The sequence below is a fragment of the Motacilla alba genome, chromosome 21 (genome assembly GCF_015832195.1).
Source record: "Motacilla alba alba isolate MOTALB_02 chromosome 21, Motacilla_alba_V1.0_pri, whole genome shotgun sequence".
NCBI classification, from domain to species: domain Eukaryota; kingdom Metazoa; phylum Chordata; class Aves; order Passeriformes; family Motacillidae; genus Motacilla; species Motacilla alba.
This window is the reverse complement of record NC_052036.1, coordinates 2,777,415-2,790,801: the sequence shown is the minus strand read 5'-3', so window position 1 is coordinate 2,790,801 and position 13,387 is coordinate 2,777,415. Positions and strand designations below refer to the sequence as shown.

General features: G+C 46.1%; 1 protein-coding gene across 1 annotated transcript; it reads left to right on the top strand.

Annotated features, from left to right (window-relative positions):
• The first annotated feature begins 10,725 nt into the window (after positions 1-10,725).
• Positions 10,726-12,547, top strand: LOC119710513 (transcription factor HES-5-like). The gene is made up of 3 exons (XM_038159632.1): positions 10,726-10,840; positions 11,128-11,311; positions 11,478-12,547. The coding sequence occupies exons 1-3, from the start codon at positions 10,775-10,777 to the stop codon at positions 11,741-11,743; spliced, it is 516 nt and encodes a 171-aa protein (XP_038015560.1). The 5' UTR covers positions 10,726-10,774; the 3' UTR covers positions 11,744-12,547.
• The last annotated feature ends 840 nt before the right edge of the window (positions 12,548-13,387 follow it).

The following is a 13,387-nucleotide window of genomic DNA, read 5'->3' as shown; positions in this document are numbered from 1 at the left end:
AATAAAAATATCCCGTGTGTTACTGGGAGGTGAATGTGGCAAAACCTCCCCTGGGTGGGAAACCCACTGAGGTTCCTACATCCTTGCTCTGTGTCACACGCAAATTTTAAAGAATTGGAAATAAAAACACGTATTTAAAACTGCTTTTTATTTTCTCTTTGGTTGCACAAGCTCTAAGGGGAAAAATTAGCTAGTTACTGACCAAGCTGGAAGAGTTACTCAAATTAGATGCTCAATAACCCAAAATAGATGCTCTGCTTTGGCTGGAAATCCTAAAGAAAGTGGTAACAACAATGTCTCCCTGTTATAAAGTCTGCAGAGTCTGTGGACTTTAAGAAGAACGAATTTGGAATTACACATCTCCTACTCCAAACACGCACACTGCTGGACAGAAAGCTCATTAGGATCCCAAAACACTGCTTCTGTGTCACCGAGACATTTTCTGAAAAATCCCTTCGCCAGGATTTCTTCTCCTGGGAAGCTGAGAAGCCTCAAAGAAGAATGAAAATAATAATTATCTGATTGCTTCTCTCTGTTTGGCTGCTTTGGAATGTGGTCTGGAGATCGTTTACCAACAGGTGCATGTTTGGTTGGTTCCATGTTAATTGTTTTTACGTAATGACCAGTCACAGTCAGGCTGTGTCGGGCTCTGAGGAGTCAGTCAGGAGATTTTATTATTCATTCTTGTTAAGCCTTCTGTCTGTATCCTTTCTCCATTCTCTTTCGTACAGTTTTGGTATAGCATAATATAATATAATATAATATAATATAATATAATATAATATGATATGATATGATATGATATGATATGATATGATATGATATGATATGATATAATATAATATAATATAATATAATATAATATAATATAATATAATATAATATAATATAATATAATATAATATAATATGATATAATATAATATAATATGATATAATATGATATAATGTAATATAATATAATATAATGTAATGTAATATAATATAATGTAATATAATATAATATAATGTAATGTAATATAGTATAATGTAGTATTATGTAATATAATATAATATAATGTAATGTAATATAATGTGATATAATGTGATATAATGTGATATGATATGATATAATATAGTGTAATATAATGTAATATAATATAGTGTAATATAATGTAATATAATATAGTGTAATATAGTATAATATAATATGATATAATATGATATAATATGATATGATATGATATGATATAATATAATATAATATAATATAATATAATATAATATAATATAATATAATATAATATAATATAATATAATATAATATAATATAATATAATATAATATAATATAATATAATATAATATAATATAATATAATATAATATAATATAATATAATATATCAGCCTTCTGAGAACATGGAGTCAGATTCCCATCTCTCCCCTTGTCCTGGGGACCTCACAAACACCCCAGATCTGGATGTTTGAAACAGGGCATCAACACCAGCCTCGCCCCAGAGTCCCTGCCAGATGTTGGCCCTTCAGAAAGCCTGAAGGATGCTGCTGCTCTCCCAAGTCTGGAGAGCTGCTCCCCGCTCCCAGTGCTTCCCTGCCAGCCCATGCTGCCCAGATGGCCTTTTGGGAGTGGAATTTCCCACTGGACACAAAGCAGAGCCAAGCACCGTTGCTAATGTGGTTTGTAGTCGGGCACACTTCCTTTGTGACAGGAGGGAGGGTGGTTAAGGAATGGTGTGGGAAACTCTGGAGCAGGAGTAGGCAAACTTCCCCAGCAAACTTCCCCAGCCATATGTCAGTAAATCATTCAGAAAGGGGAACGGGGCCAGGGATGAACTGGGAACAGGAAAGACAGCAAAATGTGGGATATTTAGCCAGTGCTGAGTCCTGCAGAGCGTCCTGAGGTGGACAGTGAAATGGGTCCAATCTCAAGGGCCTTGCTGAGATCTGCACTGAGGCCAACAGAGAATTTGGACTCCAATATTTGCTCTGCAGATTTTCACACCTCTGGAGCTATTTCCTGATCTCTGTATTCTTGTAAATACAAATTACCTCCACACCTACCTCAGAATTTGTCAAAACCTAATCAAAATTTGAATTTTCTCCTGCCAAATACCAAAACAATAATCAGATCTGTTGTTTCTCATTTCTTTTCTCCACCTGATATTGCTGGTATAAAACTTGACTGGGTTTTCTCAGCTCCCACAGCTCCACATGGGTCATAAAAAACTCACAATACCCTCATGCCCCACAGGAGTTGCTGCATTTCCTGGGATGTATTAAACACATTGGGGAGTTAAAGAGGCAAACAGAGCACGTGGCTCAGAATTCTCAGACCAATCTGACCCACCTCTACCACCTCCAGTGGGACAATTGGCTGTGGCCTGACTGGTGGATGAGCAAGATTCTGCTCTGCAGCTCCTTTTCCTGTCATTTCCTCCCAGTTTTCCTCCTAACCCTTCCCTACATTTCCTCCCAGCCCTTCCCTGCTTTTCCTCCCAACCCTTCCCTACATTTCCTCCCTGCCCTTCCCTGTCCTGCTGCTTGGCTGGTGCAATTTCTGTCTGCCTTCACAGCTTCCTTCCCTTTTTTTTTTTTCCTTTTTCCTCGTGGTTTGCTTTCCCTCCATGCAGGTTTTATAATCTGATTTTTCGATCTGTCACTCCTTTCCCCCCCTGCCTGTCACAGGCAGATGTGGTTTGGGGACAGGGGTGTCTCAGAGCCCCACAGCCCCGGTGAGTGTGGAGTTCCCTCCAGTTTCCCACACTGCTCTCCCATTCAGGGCATTCAGGAGCAGGATAAAGGAAGTGTGCCATGCTACAAGCTGAATTAGAAATGGTGTTTGACTTCCCTTTGTACTCCACAGAAACCTTGCTCTGGGCAGACCATCTGCATAGCCCTCACCGTGGAGAAAACCATTGATCAAGGCCTGTCAGCCCAGCTGGGGGAACTTGGGAAAGTAATTCCTTGTGCCACTTCAGTTCTTTAGGGCTTAACATCTGGCTGGAGGGGGAGGCGACAGTTGATGGTTTAACAGTCTTGCTTCCTTTCAAGTTTGGGATGCTGTTTTGATCCCAGATAAGCCTTTCTGAAATCCTGATTTTAATAACATGGAAAGCATCCAGAAGAGTAGGAATAATGCACTGGCTTTGCATTTTCAAAGTGCTTTACAAATACCAGCTAATGAATTCTCAGCGACCTCCTCCGTGGGTGAGGATGTATTATTAGCAGTGTTTTACAAAGGCGGGAAAACGAGGCTGAGAGGAGAAAACCAAGATTTCAAGATTTCAAACAGCCTGCAGGTCGCAGGCTTCTATGGCCGAGAGGTTGTTTGAGACATCTGGTTTGCAAAAATGCCCAGCACCAACTTTTGTTTTAATTAGCTTTGGCATCTCTGAATGGGGCCAGCTCCCTTGCTTGTGGGAGGAATTGGATTTCCAGGCTGGACCACACTCACAGCCATGCACCACCCAGATAACAGATACCAAAGTTCTCCTTTGCCCTCAAGTGCAGCGGTGGGGTTTGAAAATGTTATTTAGTATACTTTTTCTAAGCCCAAGAAACAGCTGGAAAGGAAGATAAGCTCAAATCCCCAGTCAGGAAATACTGTTGTGTTCAACAGAAAGTAACTGCATCTCTCCAGAAAGTAAACTAAGTTTTCATTTGCTTATTCATACCCCTGCAGACCTGCAGCTGTGCTTGGTCCTTGGGTGAGTCTGTCTGTCAGCACCATGGAATTCTGCTCAGCTGCTTCCCAGCAGGAATGGTTATCCTGAGACTGGAGCTCCTCAGGGAGGGCAGGCAGTGGGCCCTGAATGACATGGACTCCTGAGGTAACAAAATATGAGAAATTTGAGAAAATCTGACAACCTGCCTTGCCCTGTGGATGGAGATGAGGCCATGGCCTGGCAGCTCTTGTGTGTGCCCCTCTGCCAGTCCTTTGGCTCAGGACCAGGTTATCCACCTCCTGAAAACCCTTCTTGCTTTTATCAGACACCCTCTCTTCATTCTGCTGCCAGCTGAACATGGCAAAAATGTCTCCAAAGCCCAGAAATTTTCTCAATATTGTTTGATAATTATCAATGGATTTTTAATAGTTATTGGTGATTTTCTTTAGCAGTTCTTTGTTTTGAGATTCTGCAAGTCTGTTTCAGGACCAAAAGGGACTTTCAGGGATGTCAAAGATCAGCATCTCCAGTCAATGGACCTTCTCCTGAAACTGAGCTGTTTGGTCTTGAAACAGTGAACTCTTTGCCAGGCAGGACCTCACAGGAGCCCTGGGACACTTTCCCCAGACACACATCCATTGTGCTCTGCAGCTGGTGACTGGTGGCTGCCAAGCACAAGGAAACGGGCTCCAGTGGGAGCTTACACCCCAAAACTCACCCCAAAACTCACCCCAAAACTCAGGCTGAGCTCAAGGGAAAAGGAGCAATCCACTGGGGCATAAGGGACAGTCAGCTTCAGGCTGGAGATTTGTTCCCAAGGAGTGACAATCAAAGGAGGCTCAGGGGACACCCTGGAAGCCTGGGTGGCTCTTGTCTCCCACCACTGCCCTCACTGGCCTCTGAGTGATTAAATATCTGCCCCATGCAGATGGGATTAATTGCTGATCCTGCCCTCCTGTCTGCACAGACACACCATTCCCCTCTGGTTAATGGCAGCAAGTGTTTGCTGGGGCCAGACTCCAGGAGCCACATTCCCTATTCCCAACCTGCTCTGCTGAAATTCCCTCTCTGCAGGGTACCTGCTCCCTGCCAAAAGCTTGGCAGCACTGTTTGCTGAGTCTTGTGACTTTTATCAGGAGACTCATAATACTTAGGGCCTTCAGCAGGACTTCATATCCAAGCCTCATAATTCTACAAAGAGAGAAAATTATCAATCCAAAGTCCAAATGCTCAGAAAAAAAAAAAAAAATCCATCAAAATGCTTTTATTTTTATGGGAAGTATCAAATTGTTTTTGTTAAATCACTGTGATGTTCAGCCAATTTCTTGGTTCCTCAGAGCCCAAATTTTGATTTTTGAAAGGCTGGCAGCACTGCCAGACCCACAGAGGTGCAGAGCCTATTGTGGACACCACCATCTCCCAAAAAAACCAGCCAAAACCAAACAATGACAGAAGTGCATGAACCCAGCAGCTTCTGCTTGCTGCCCCCACTGCATTGTCAGTGACAGGCTGTTCCCTCCCTTGGCCAGGGCAGGGGAGGTGACTGATGGGGAAATCCAGAGGACTTTCAGGGAGCTCCCAGTGAGCTCAGCACCCTCCAGGATGGCTGGGAGAAACCTCAAACCCCGCTGGCAACACGTGGGAGATCCCTCAGTCCCATCCCAGCGATGGGGAAGAGCAGTGATAGTAAAAGATTTTAAAATCATAGAAAATTCAGGGAGGTAGAAAGAAAGTTAGGCTTAGTAGGCCTTGAGAAAATGTTAAAGGTAGGCCCTGGGAAATGTTAGGCCTTGTGTTTGCTGGATCCTGTGAAACTGCACCTGTGTAGTAAGGGTATGATAAATGATATAATTGTTAGGTGGGATTCAATATAATTATTGTTTAAAGAATCATGAGAAACTATGTTAGGGGTTTGAGGGGGATCATGAGAAATCCATGCTTGGATGAAACCAATGTATACAACAGACGTTTATAATTAATTATATTAATAATAATAAGAATAAGTTCATAAATAAAGTTTAATAATTAATATGTTAGTTATATAACGATAGAATATAAAACATTTTCAGCCCGAAACCATGTCGGGTCAGATTTGGTCTGTACCTCTGACCCCAGAGCTCTTTAATAAATCACCTGCATTTAACCATTCTGTGATTATGTGTTCCTGGGCACTAACAGCAGCATTTCCAAACTCCCAGTAACTCAGCCCTGAGAGCCCCGGGATGGAGCAGAAGGGCAGGATCCATCCCTGGCTGTTTTCTCCGGGTGAGGAAGGAGGAGGGTGGTAAACACAGAACACGGTGGCTCCCGCCAAGCCTGCTCCCGGGGCAATGTGTTCCTTTGAGACATAATTGATTCCTGCCATCAGGCACCAGCCTGCTCTCCCCCAGGGTCAGCGCTTTCCCACATCCAACCCCATTATCCCACAGACCGTGCCTTTTGTACAACACACTCCAGCCATTCATGTGCAAAGCAGCTGTAATCCCCAGACCTTTCAGAGTCAATATACCAGGAAATAATAAATCCCTCTTGTGCACTCTTGAATATGCCGAGAGGTGACTTGTGGGAATTTCAGCTGGGCAGAAAAATAATAAATTCACCCTAATTTTTAATTATTTGTGATACTCACTGTAGAAGAACTATGTCATTGGGGCATGACTACTTGGGGGTCACCACACAAGCAGCTATAGAAATTGCTTTTGCCTCTAACAACCCTAAAAATGCAGATCAAGTTGTCTCACATGTTTCTTAATGATCAAAGTCCACTTTCCTTCACTCATGCACCTGGGAATGGCAGTATATTAAACATTCTGGATCTGAAGGAAAACTAATTAAAAAAGGCTAAATCTGTGAAGAATGTACTTTACAGTATTAAGACTCCTTTTTGAGTGGGTTCTGATGTCTCAAGAAGGCAAGATAATGCCACGTTAATGGCATTTAATGGAATATTTCATACAACAGTTCTAATAACAACATAACCTTTTCCCCTGGAGGAGGCAGATTTCCCTCCCACTCCATGGGTTCACATGCAGAGTTCCCTGTGGGAACAGAAGCCAGTCCTGAACAATAATAATAATATAAGTTTTATATGGTTATTTCTTTATATTTTGCCTTCCAGCCAAACGATTTTTATACTGTTTTCTGTGTAGAATGTCATGTCACTGAAAGAGCCTGAGCAGAGCATGACAGGCAGGATTAGGGTTAGGGTTGGGGCTAAGGGCAGGGTTAGGGCTAGGAGAGGGGATCTTCATCTGATTCACCAAAGGAAGCAGTGGCTCCTCAATTAAGAACTGTCAGAGGATCATTAGGGGTCACCTCAAAGAGGTAGCTCCTTGTCTTTTCACACCTTGGCCAAGAACCTCCAGGGAGGGAGCTGTGAGAACATGAGGGTGATGAGGAGATGTGCTAACACTGCGGGGCTCTGTGGTGCTGAAATCTGTGAACCTCAACCATTAGATCAGCTCCACGCAGCAGTGACACACAGACCCAGCAGTTTAGCAGGGTGCATCATTTTGAACAGCATTCAAAGACATTTCCCACCCAGGTGTGTCTGCCTGGGGCACTGGCAGCGTTATTGCTGCCACCAGCACATTCCCCATTCAGCTGAGACCAGAGCTGGCTGCATCCTCACTTCCCTCCGTTTCCCTGGGTATAAAAGCTTCCCCAGCACTGCTCCCAACACACAGGGAGAAGAGGCTCTCTCAGCACCCCCAGTGTCAGAACCCAGGAGGTCCCACTGACTGTCCTGGATGGCTCGAGCCCCTGGCAGGAGGCTCTGAAGCCCTGGCAGGGGAGTCTGAAGCCCTGGCATGCAGCCAAAGGCACCTGCGACTTTGATTTTGATCCATGGAAAAAGTTACCAACCTTATATGAGGATCTGCGAGCCACAAAAGTTTAAGTAGCATAAAAGTAGTTGTCACAGGGTGAAAAGCAGAATTCTGGGATTTTTAGAACGGAGGTTTGGGGTCCCAGGATGGAGGAATTTGAGCATGCCCTGTCCTTCTTCTTTCTCCTTTCTAACCTCCATGATTTGGGTGATGTTGGCACTTTTAAATTGGTTTAGAGTAGAGGCTGACTGTCTAACACAGGTGATAGGTATTGGAATATAAGTATAAATATTGTACATGTAGTTTTTAGTATAAAAGACATCACCAGCCCAGGAGGCGGGCAGTGTGCCTCTGGCTGACCTGCTGAACAGATCACGGCAGGCCAGAGAAAAATGTAAGAGATAAGAAATAATAAACAACCTTGAGAACTGCATCCGAAGAGTCCTGACTCCTCCTTCGACAGCTGGGAAAAAGACTTTCTAATGCATCTTGGGGTCATCCCTATCAGAAGAGATCCCGAGACCCCAGCACTGCTGCTCCTCCACTCTGCTCCCTGAGGTGCTCCCAGGTGACACCAGAAAAGCACAAGGGCCATGTCAGCCCCATCCCTGCCTCTCACCACAGGCACAGGTCAGCTCCCAACTCTCAGAGGGCTCTGTGGAAGAGCTCAGCACCACTCTCCCATTTCTCACGAGAGCAAACTCAGCCACGGCAGAACAAACCAGAGCCCCAGGATAGCCTAAGGTGCAGCTCAGCTCAGCATTCCTGCAGCCACCCCTGCATGAGCCGGTGTCCCTGCCCTTGTCACCCCTTTCTCCCCTGGAGAAGCCCCTGGATGGTGAAACGTGCCCATTTCAGCCTTCCTAGGTGAAAAAGCCACAGAGTTCACGGTGCCCCAACAGAAGCACAGCTCCACAAAGGGGTTATTAGCACCAGGCTGTGTGGGTTTGGATTTCTCTGCCTTTCCCAGACTCTTCCCCCATTGATAACATTTCTTGCTGGGACAATAGAAGTGTGCCTTGCAACTACTCCCGACATTAGTGACGGTGCTTGAGCCTGAATGATTTAAAGGGAAGGATTCCAACTCCCAAAAGACCATCTGGCTATCAGCTCTAACACAGCAATAAAGGTCAGGGCTTCTCAGGAGTTGGAAAAAAAAAGATGGTTTTTGACACTGAAGTGTCTTCAACCAGCTTGTTCCATGCCTACCCGTCTGCCAGCATGGCTCCCGTGCTAGGGAAGGGATAACCCAGGACAGCAGCTCCTGGAGGAAGGCCAGAGAACACAAGGAAACAGGCAACACCTCATTAAAGCCGGCAGAAGCTGGGGCTTGGTCTCTGAGCTGTGTCTTAGTTTGTATCATAATCCTTTGACTGCTTCAAAGTGTTCATGAGATGTCTTGTCTCCTGGCTTTCCCACAAGGCAGGGAATAAAGGGCTCCAAGGACAACATCTGCCCTTCACAAAGAGCTGAGTCCATTCAGGCTGCTACAATGAGTCCCACGTCACTGCCTATAGCAGTGTCACCTCCCTCCTTCCTGTCAACTGCCCATTACCCCCGCAGCATTTCCAAGCAAGGAATTCTTTGGCTTTCTTACCTCACTGCACACTTCCCTCCGCCCTTGCCATGCCCAGATGCTCTGGAGGAGCACACCTCTGCCTGGGGCACCCCGGGCTGGACCCACACAGGGCAGGATGCAGCACAGCTTTCCCCAGGTAGCTTCTGGGTTATTTTTGGTGCTGTCTCAAGGGCTGTACCCAAGCAGATATTTTTACTCACAACATGAAATCAGAACTGACCTCCAGTGCCCTCACAGCTTGGTTCTTTATCTTGCCTTTATCACAAAATAAATGGTAGCTCAATTCACCCTGGCATTTCCATGCAGATACAAGCAAGCAGCCCATTTTCCAGATCAAAAATGGAGTGGGGATGACAGGAGGGTTACACAGCGAGGCAGGTACACGGTGTCTGAGATCTGACATTCAGAACACTCACCAGGGCCAGGCTGCAGCGAGGCTAGGTCAGAACCAGGCACACCTGAAACCTCAGCAAGAAGCAGAACTGACCTTACTGAGGGCCAAAGATGGGCCTTGGCTGCTAAATCCCACTCATGGCCCACCTCTGGTTTCCCAAGGCTTCCCAGGATTCTGGGTTGAGCCTCATGCTATCCTTTAGCCCATCTTAACCATCATTCCTGGAACGGTCTGTATGGAAGAGATGGATGAGAAAAACCAACAGCAAGAGCTACAGGGGTGACTCTGCATGGCCCAGCTCTGGGCTGTCCTTAGTGGGGGCAATGGGAACAGTGGTGCAACAGGCTCTCAGACCCGGGTGTGTTATTGGGAAGGGAGAAAGGGAGGTTACAATTCTCTAGTTATTCTCGTTCTTGATCCAACAACCATTTAGAAATGTCCAGTGAAGAAACCTGTGGTCACCCTTCGTGTCGCCCAGTGAAGTGCAATGACTGGATGGACACACACACACACACAGAGCTCCCCCAGGCTCTGGGAAGGGCAGAGATGCCCCTGGGGCTGTTGATTTGAACTCTAGCAGGGCTGCCCTCCCTTTCCCACTCTCTCTCTTGCAGAGAATGACACAGGAACAGGCAGGAGGCAGTACTGTAGAAAGAGCAAAGAAGGCTTTAATCAAGACAACCGCGCGGTTTTTATAGAGTGCTACGATAGATTCTGTTTGATTGGCCTACTGATAAAAACATCTTCCTCACACACACTGTCCTTGAGAAGAACCGAAAGAAGAAGTAGAAAAACACCACCTGCAGATTGTTTATACTTAACAAGTCATCGCATCCTTACAACTCCCTCAAAATTCTCACAAGCCGCCGTGAGAAACGCTGCCGTTTCTCTCTCTCTGTCCCATGGCACCCACATCCCACCTTCCCCCAAAAGCGTGCCTCCTCCACGCCACGGCTGTGCCCGGCACATGCTCTGGAGGCCCAGGAATGCCACCGATCCCAGCCCAACCAGCTGGAGGCTCGGAGCTTTCCCAGCTCCCCACGCCGCACGCTCCACCAGCAGCGTGGGCAGAAGGTTATTCTCCCCGGGGCATTGGCAATCATTGTACCATGCACTAATGGATGCTTCCTCTATTGTCCCGCTGCGGGGCTGGATTGGCTGCGGGGCTGTGGGAAACACCAGCGATCCCCACACTCACGTATCTGCCCCCGGCTCCCCAGATATAAATAGAGGCATTTGGGAGCTGCCAAAGCATCTCCTGACGCTCGGCACAGCAGCTGCCTGGGGTCTGTGCCCAGGGCTGAGCGCTCAGAATGGCTCCCAGCAATGCTCTCATGATCCACATGGAGGAGAAACTGCTGCCAAAGGAAAAGAATAAAGTAAGTAGAGCCCTGGAGGGGATTGGAAGGGCTGGCCTGCTCCTAGCAAATAAATATAACGTGGGAGAAGAGGGGGAAGTGGTCTGGGGGAGAGCAAATATGTTAAAGAGAGATAAGGGGGATTGTGTAGATTTTTAAAATTAAAACGAGTGGGGAATGGGTAGGCAGCGTCACAGAGCTCTCCTGCCAAAAAAAAGGCATCTTTGAAGATGGGTGTATGAGGGCATCAGAGGGGAAATTGGGTCAGGTCTCACCAAATCCCTGACGATCTGCTCCCTCTCTCACAGCTGAGGAAGCCGGTGGTGGAGAAAATGCGCCGGGACCGGATTAACAGCAGCATCGAGCAGCTGAAACTGCTCCTGGAGAAGGAGTTCCAGAGGCACCAGCCCAACTCCAAGCTGGAGAAAGCCGACATCCTGGAAGTGGCTGTCAGCTACCTGAAGCAGCAGAGCCAGCTGCAGGACCAAAAAAGTGAGTGCAGAGCAGGTATTGCACACCTGGACCTGCTCCCAGACACCCCAGGGCAAGCGGGGGCTGGAGCACCCCAGGCACATGAAAGTCACTGCACAAATCATCCCTGCCCCATGATTTGGCCATGATTTTTAACCTGCTGCATTTGCTTTTCTTTCTCTTTCAGCATTCATCCACAAGAACCCAGAGCAGGACTTTAACAGCGGGTACCTGCGGTGCCTCAAGGAAGCCATGCACTTTCTGTCCTACTATGAGCCCAAGAAGGAGACCCAGGTCCAGCTGATCAAGCACTTCTGCAAGGCTCAGCTGGGTGCAGATGCCTCGTACTCTCCAGCTCTGCGTGGCTCCCCCCTGTCTCCCTGTGTGTTTCCCAGAAAGCAGCCTGCCCAGAAGAGCCTGGCTGCTGCTCCCACCATCTGGAGACCCTGGTAGAGCTGCTGAACTTTATTCCCACGTTTTGCTCCGAAAACTAGAGGGACCTGTGGTTCGTTAGTTCCTCTGTGAAGTAGGAAACATTGCTTTCCAAAGGTGGGAGGAGGGGGCGGTTATTGTTTTTCTGTCCCCAGAAATGAGGGTCGCTGGGTGGTTTCCCTTCATAGTGAAGGACTCTGGGTATATCTTGCAGCACATTTGTTGCTTTTATTGGTGGCTCCTGGCCAAAGACAGGACCGAGTTCTGTGGTGATTTAGAGAGCAAATGACCTTTGGTTTCCATCAGGGGCTGCTGAGCCTGTGGCTGTCAGTGGAAATCTTTCTGCTGACTGCCTGGGTCACAGGTTCAAGTGCTCCATTGTCTCTAGGTAATGTATTGACCTTCCTCAAGAAGGAGCCCTTTGGAGAATGTATTTTGTATCATAAAGAGCGGATTGAGCCTTTCCCTTTTGAGTGAAAGATGTTATTAAGAAATGCTGATTCTTCTGAAGCTCCTCTGCTATTTTTAGTATCCTTCTTACAGAAAGTTGTGATGATCACAGAGAGCTCTAGGGACAATTCTCTTCATGTCACTCTGTGCTGCTCTCATTTGAGGGATAATTGGTGCCTTTTGTAAAGGAAATACCTCTGCTATACCTTAAGGAAAAGGGGGGAGGAAGGGAGGCAATAAGTACTTTATAATCATTCACTGAGCACGCTAAGGAGCTTGAAAAGCTTTTATAAAGTTGTGATGTGTTCATCCTGTGTGATGTTCAACTTGCATGTCTTCGCTGTACAGTACAATAAAAATGGATTTAGTCATTAACGCTTTGCTTTGGAATGATTAAAAGGGCTGGCACTGCGGGACTGGGTGCCTGCAGCCTCTCCTGTGGTGGGGAAGCCATCAGGAGGTGTCAGCTCTGAGCCCTGCACTGCAATACATGAATTACATCTGTGAAATCCCTTTGGCAGAGCTGGATTTCAGATCCTGTAAGGAAGCAACCTCTGGAAAAATGATCAAAAATCAGAATGGAAGTGAAATTGAAGTGAGGTGCTGAGAAGTGGCAACCTTTCAGATGTAACAGTGACCTGTTCAGCCTCCAACAAATCACTCATTCCACAGCCACTTCATTTCCCCACTAATTTTTTCACCAAGCTGAGATCAGCCTTGTGCTTTCTGCCTGTTTGGAAACGAGTATTGTGCAAATTTCCCAATAACTTGCAAAGAGTTTGGCACCTGCCTCAGCTCAGGGATCTTTAAAACTACCTGCAATAAGGTGAACTAATTTAGGTGTCTTAATTTTATGACACAAATGCTGTTAGGCTCCCTTTACTGACGTGAAATTAGCCCACATATGGCTAAAAGGATAATCAGATAAGAGAGGCTGAGGAAGCATTTCCTCTCCTAAATTATTTCCTTTTATTTTACCTTCTCTTCAAAATAAATCTGCACAATTAATTATTTCACAGAACTATTCTGTAACCACAGTAATTCACTGGTTTGTGTTTATGACACTCTCCTTCTTCCAGAGATACAGAAACAGCACAAAACACATTTGGTCAACAATCCACCTTTCCTCAGACACCCCGGGAGAGCTGCCCTTGAAAAGCTGCATTTCAAGCACTCGGGGTTTGCTCCCAAACAAAAGGAAGCACTGAATACCTG

Coding starts and splice junctions, on each gene's coding strand:
- LOC119710513 (XM_038159632.1), top strand. CDS start 10,775: ATGGCTCCCAGCAATGCTCTCATGATCCACATGGAGGAGAAACTGCTG. Junction 10,841..11,127: donor TGCCAAAGGAAAAGAATAAA/GTAAGTAGAGCC, acceptor CCTCTCTCACAG/CTGAGGAAGCCGGTGGTGGA. Junction 11,312..11,477: donor CCAGCTGCAGGACCAAAAAA/GTGAGTGCAGAG, acceptor TTTCTCTTTCAG/CATTCATCCACAAGAACCCA.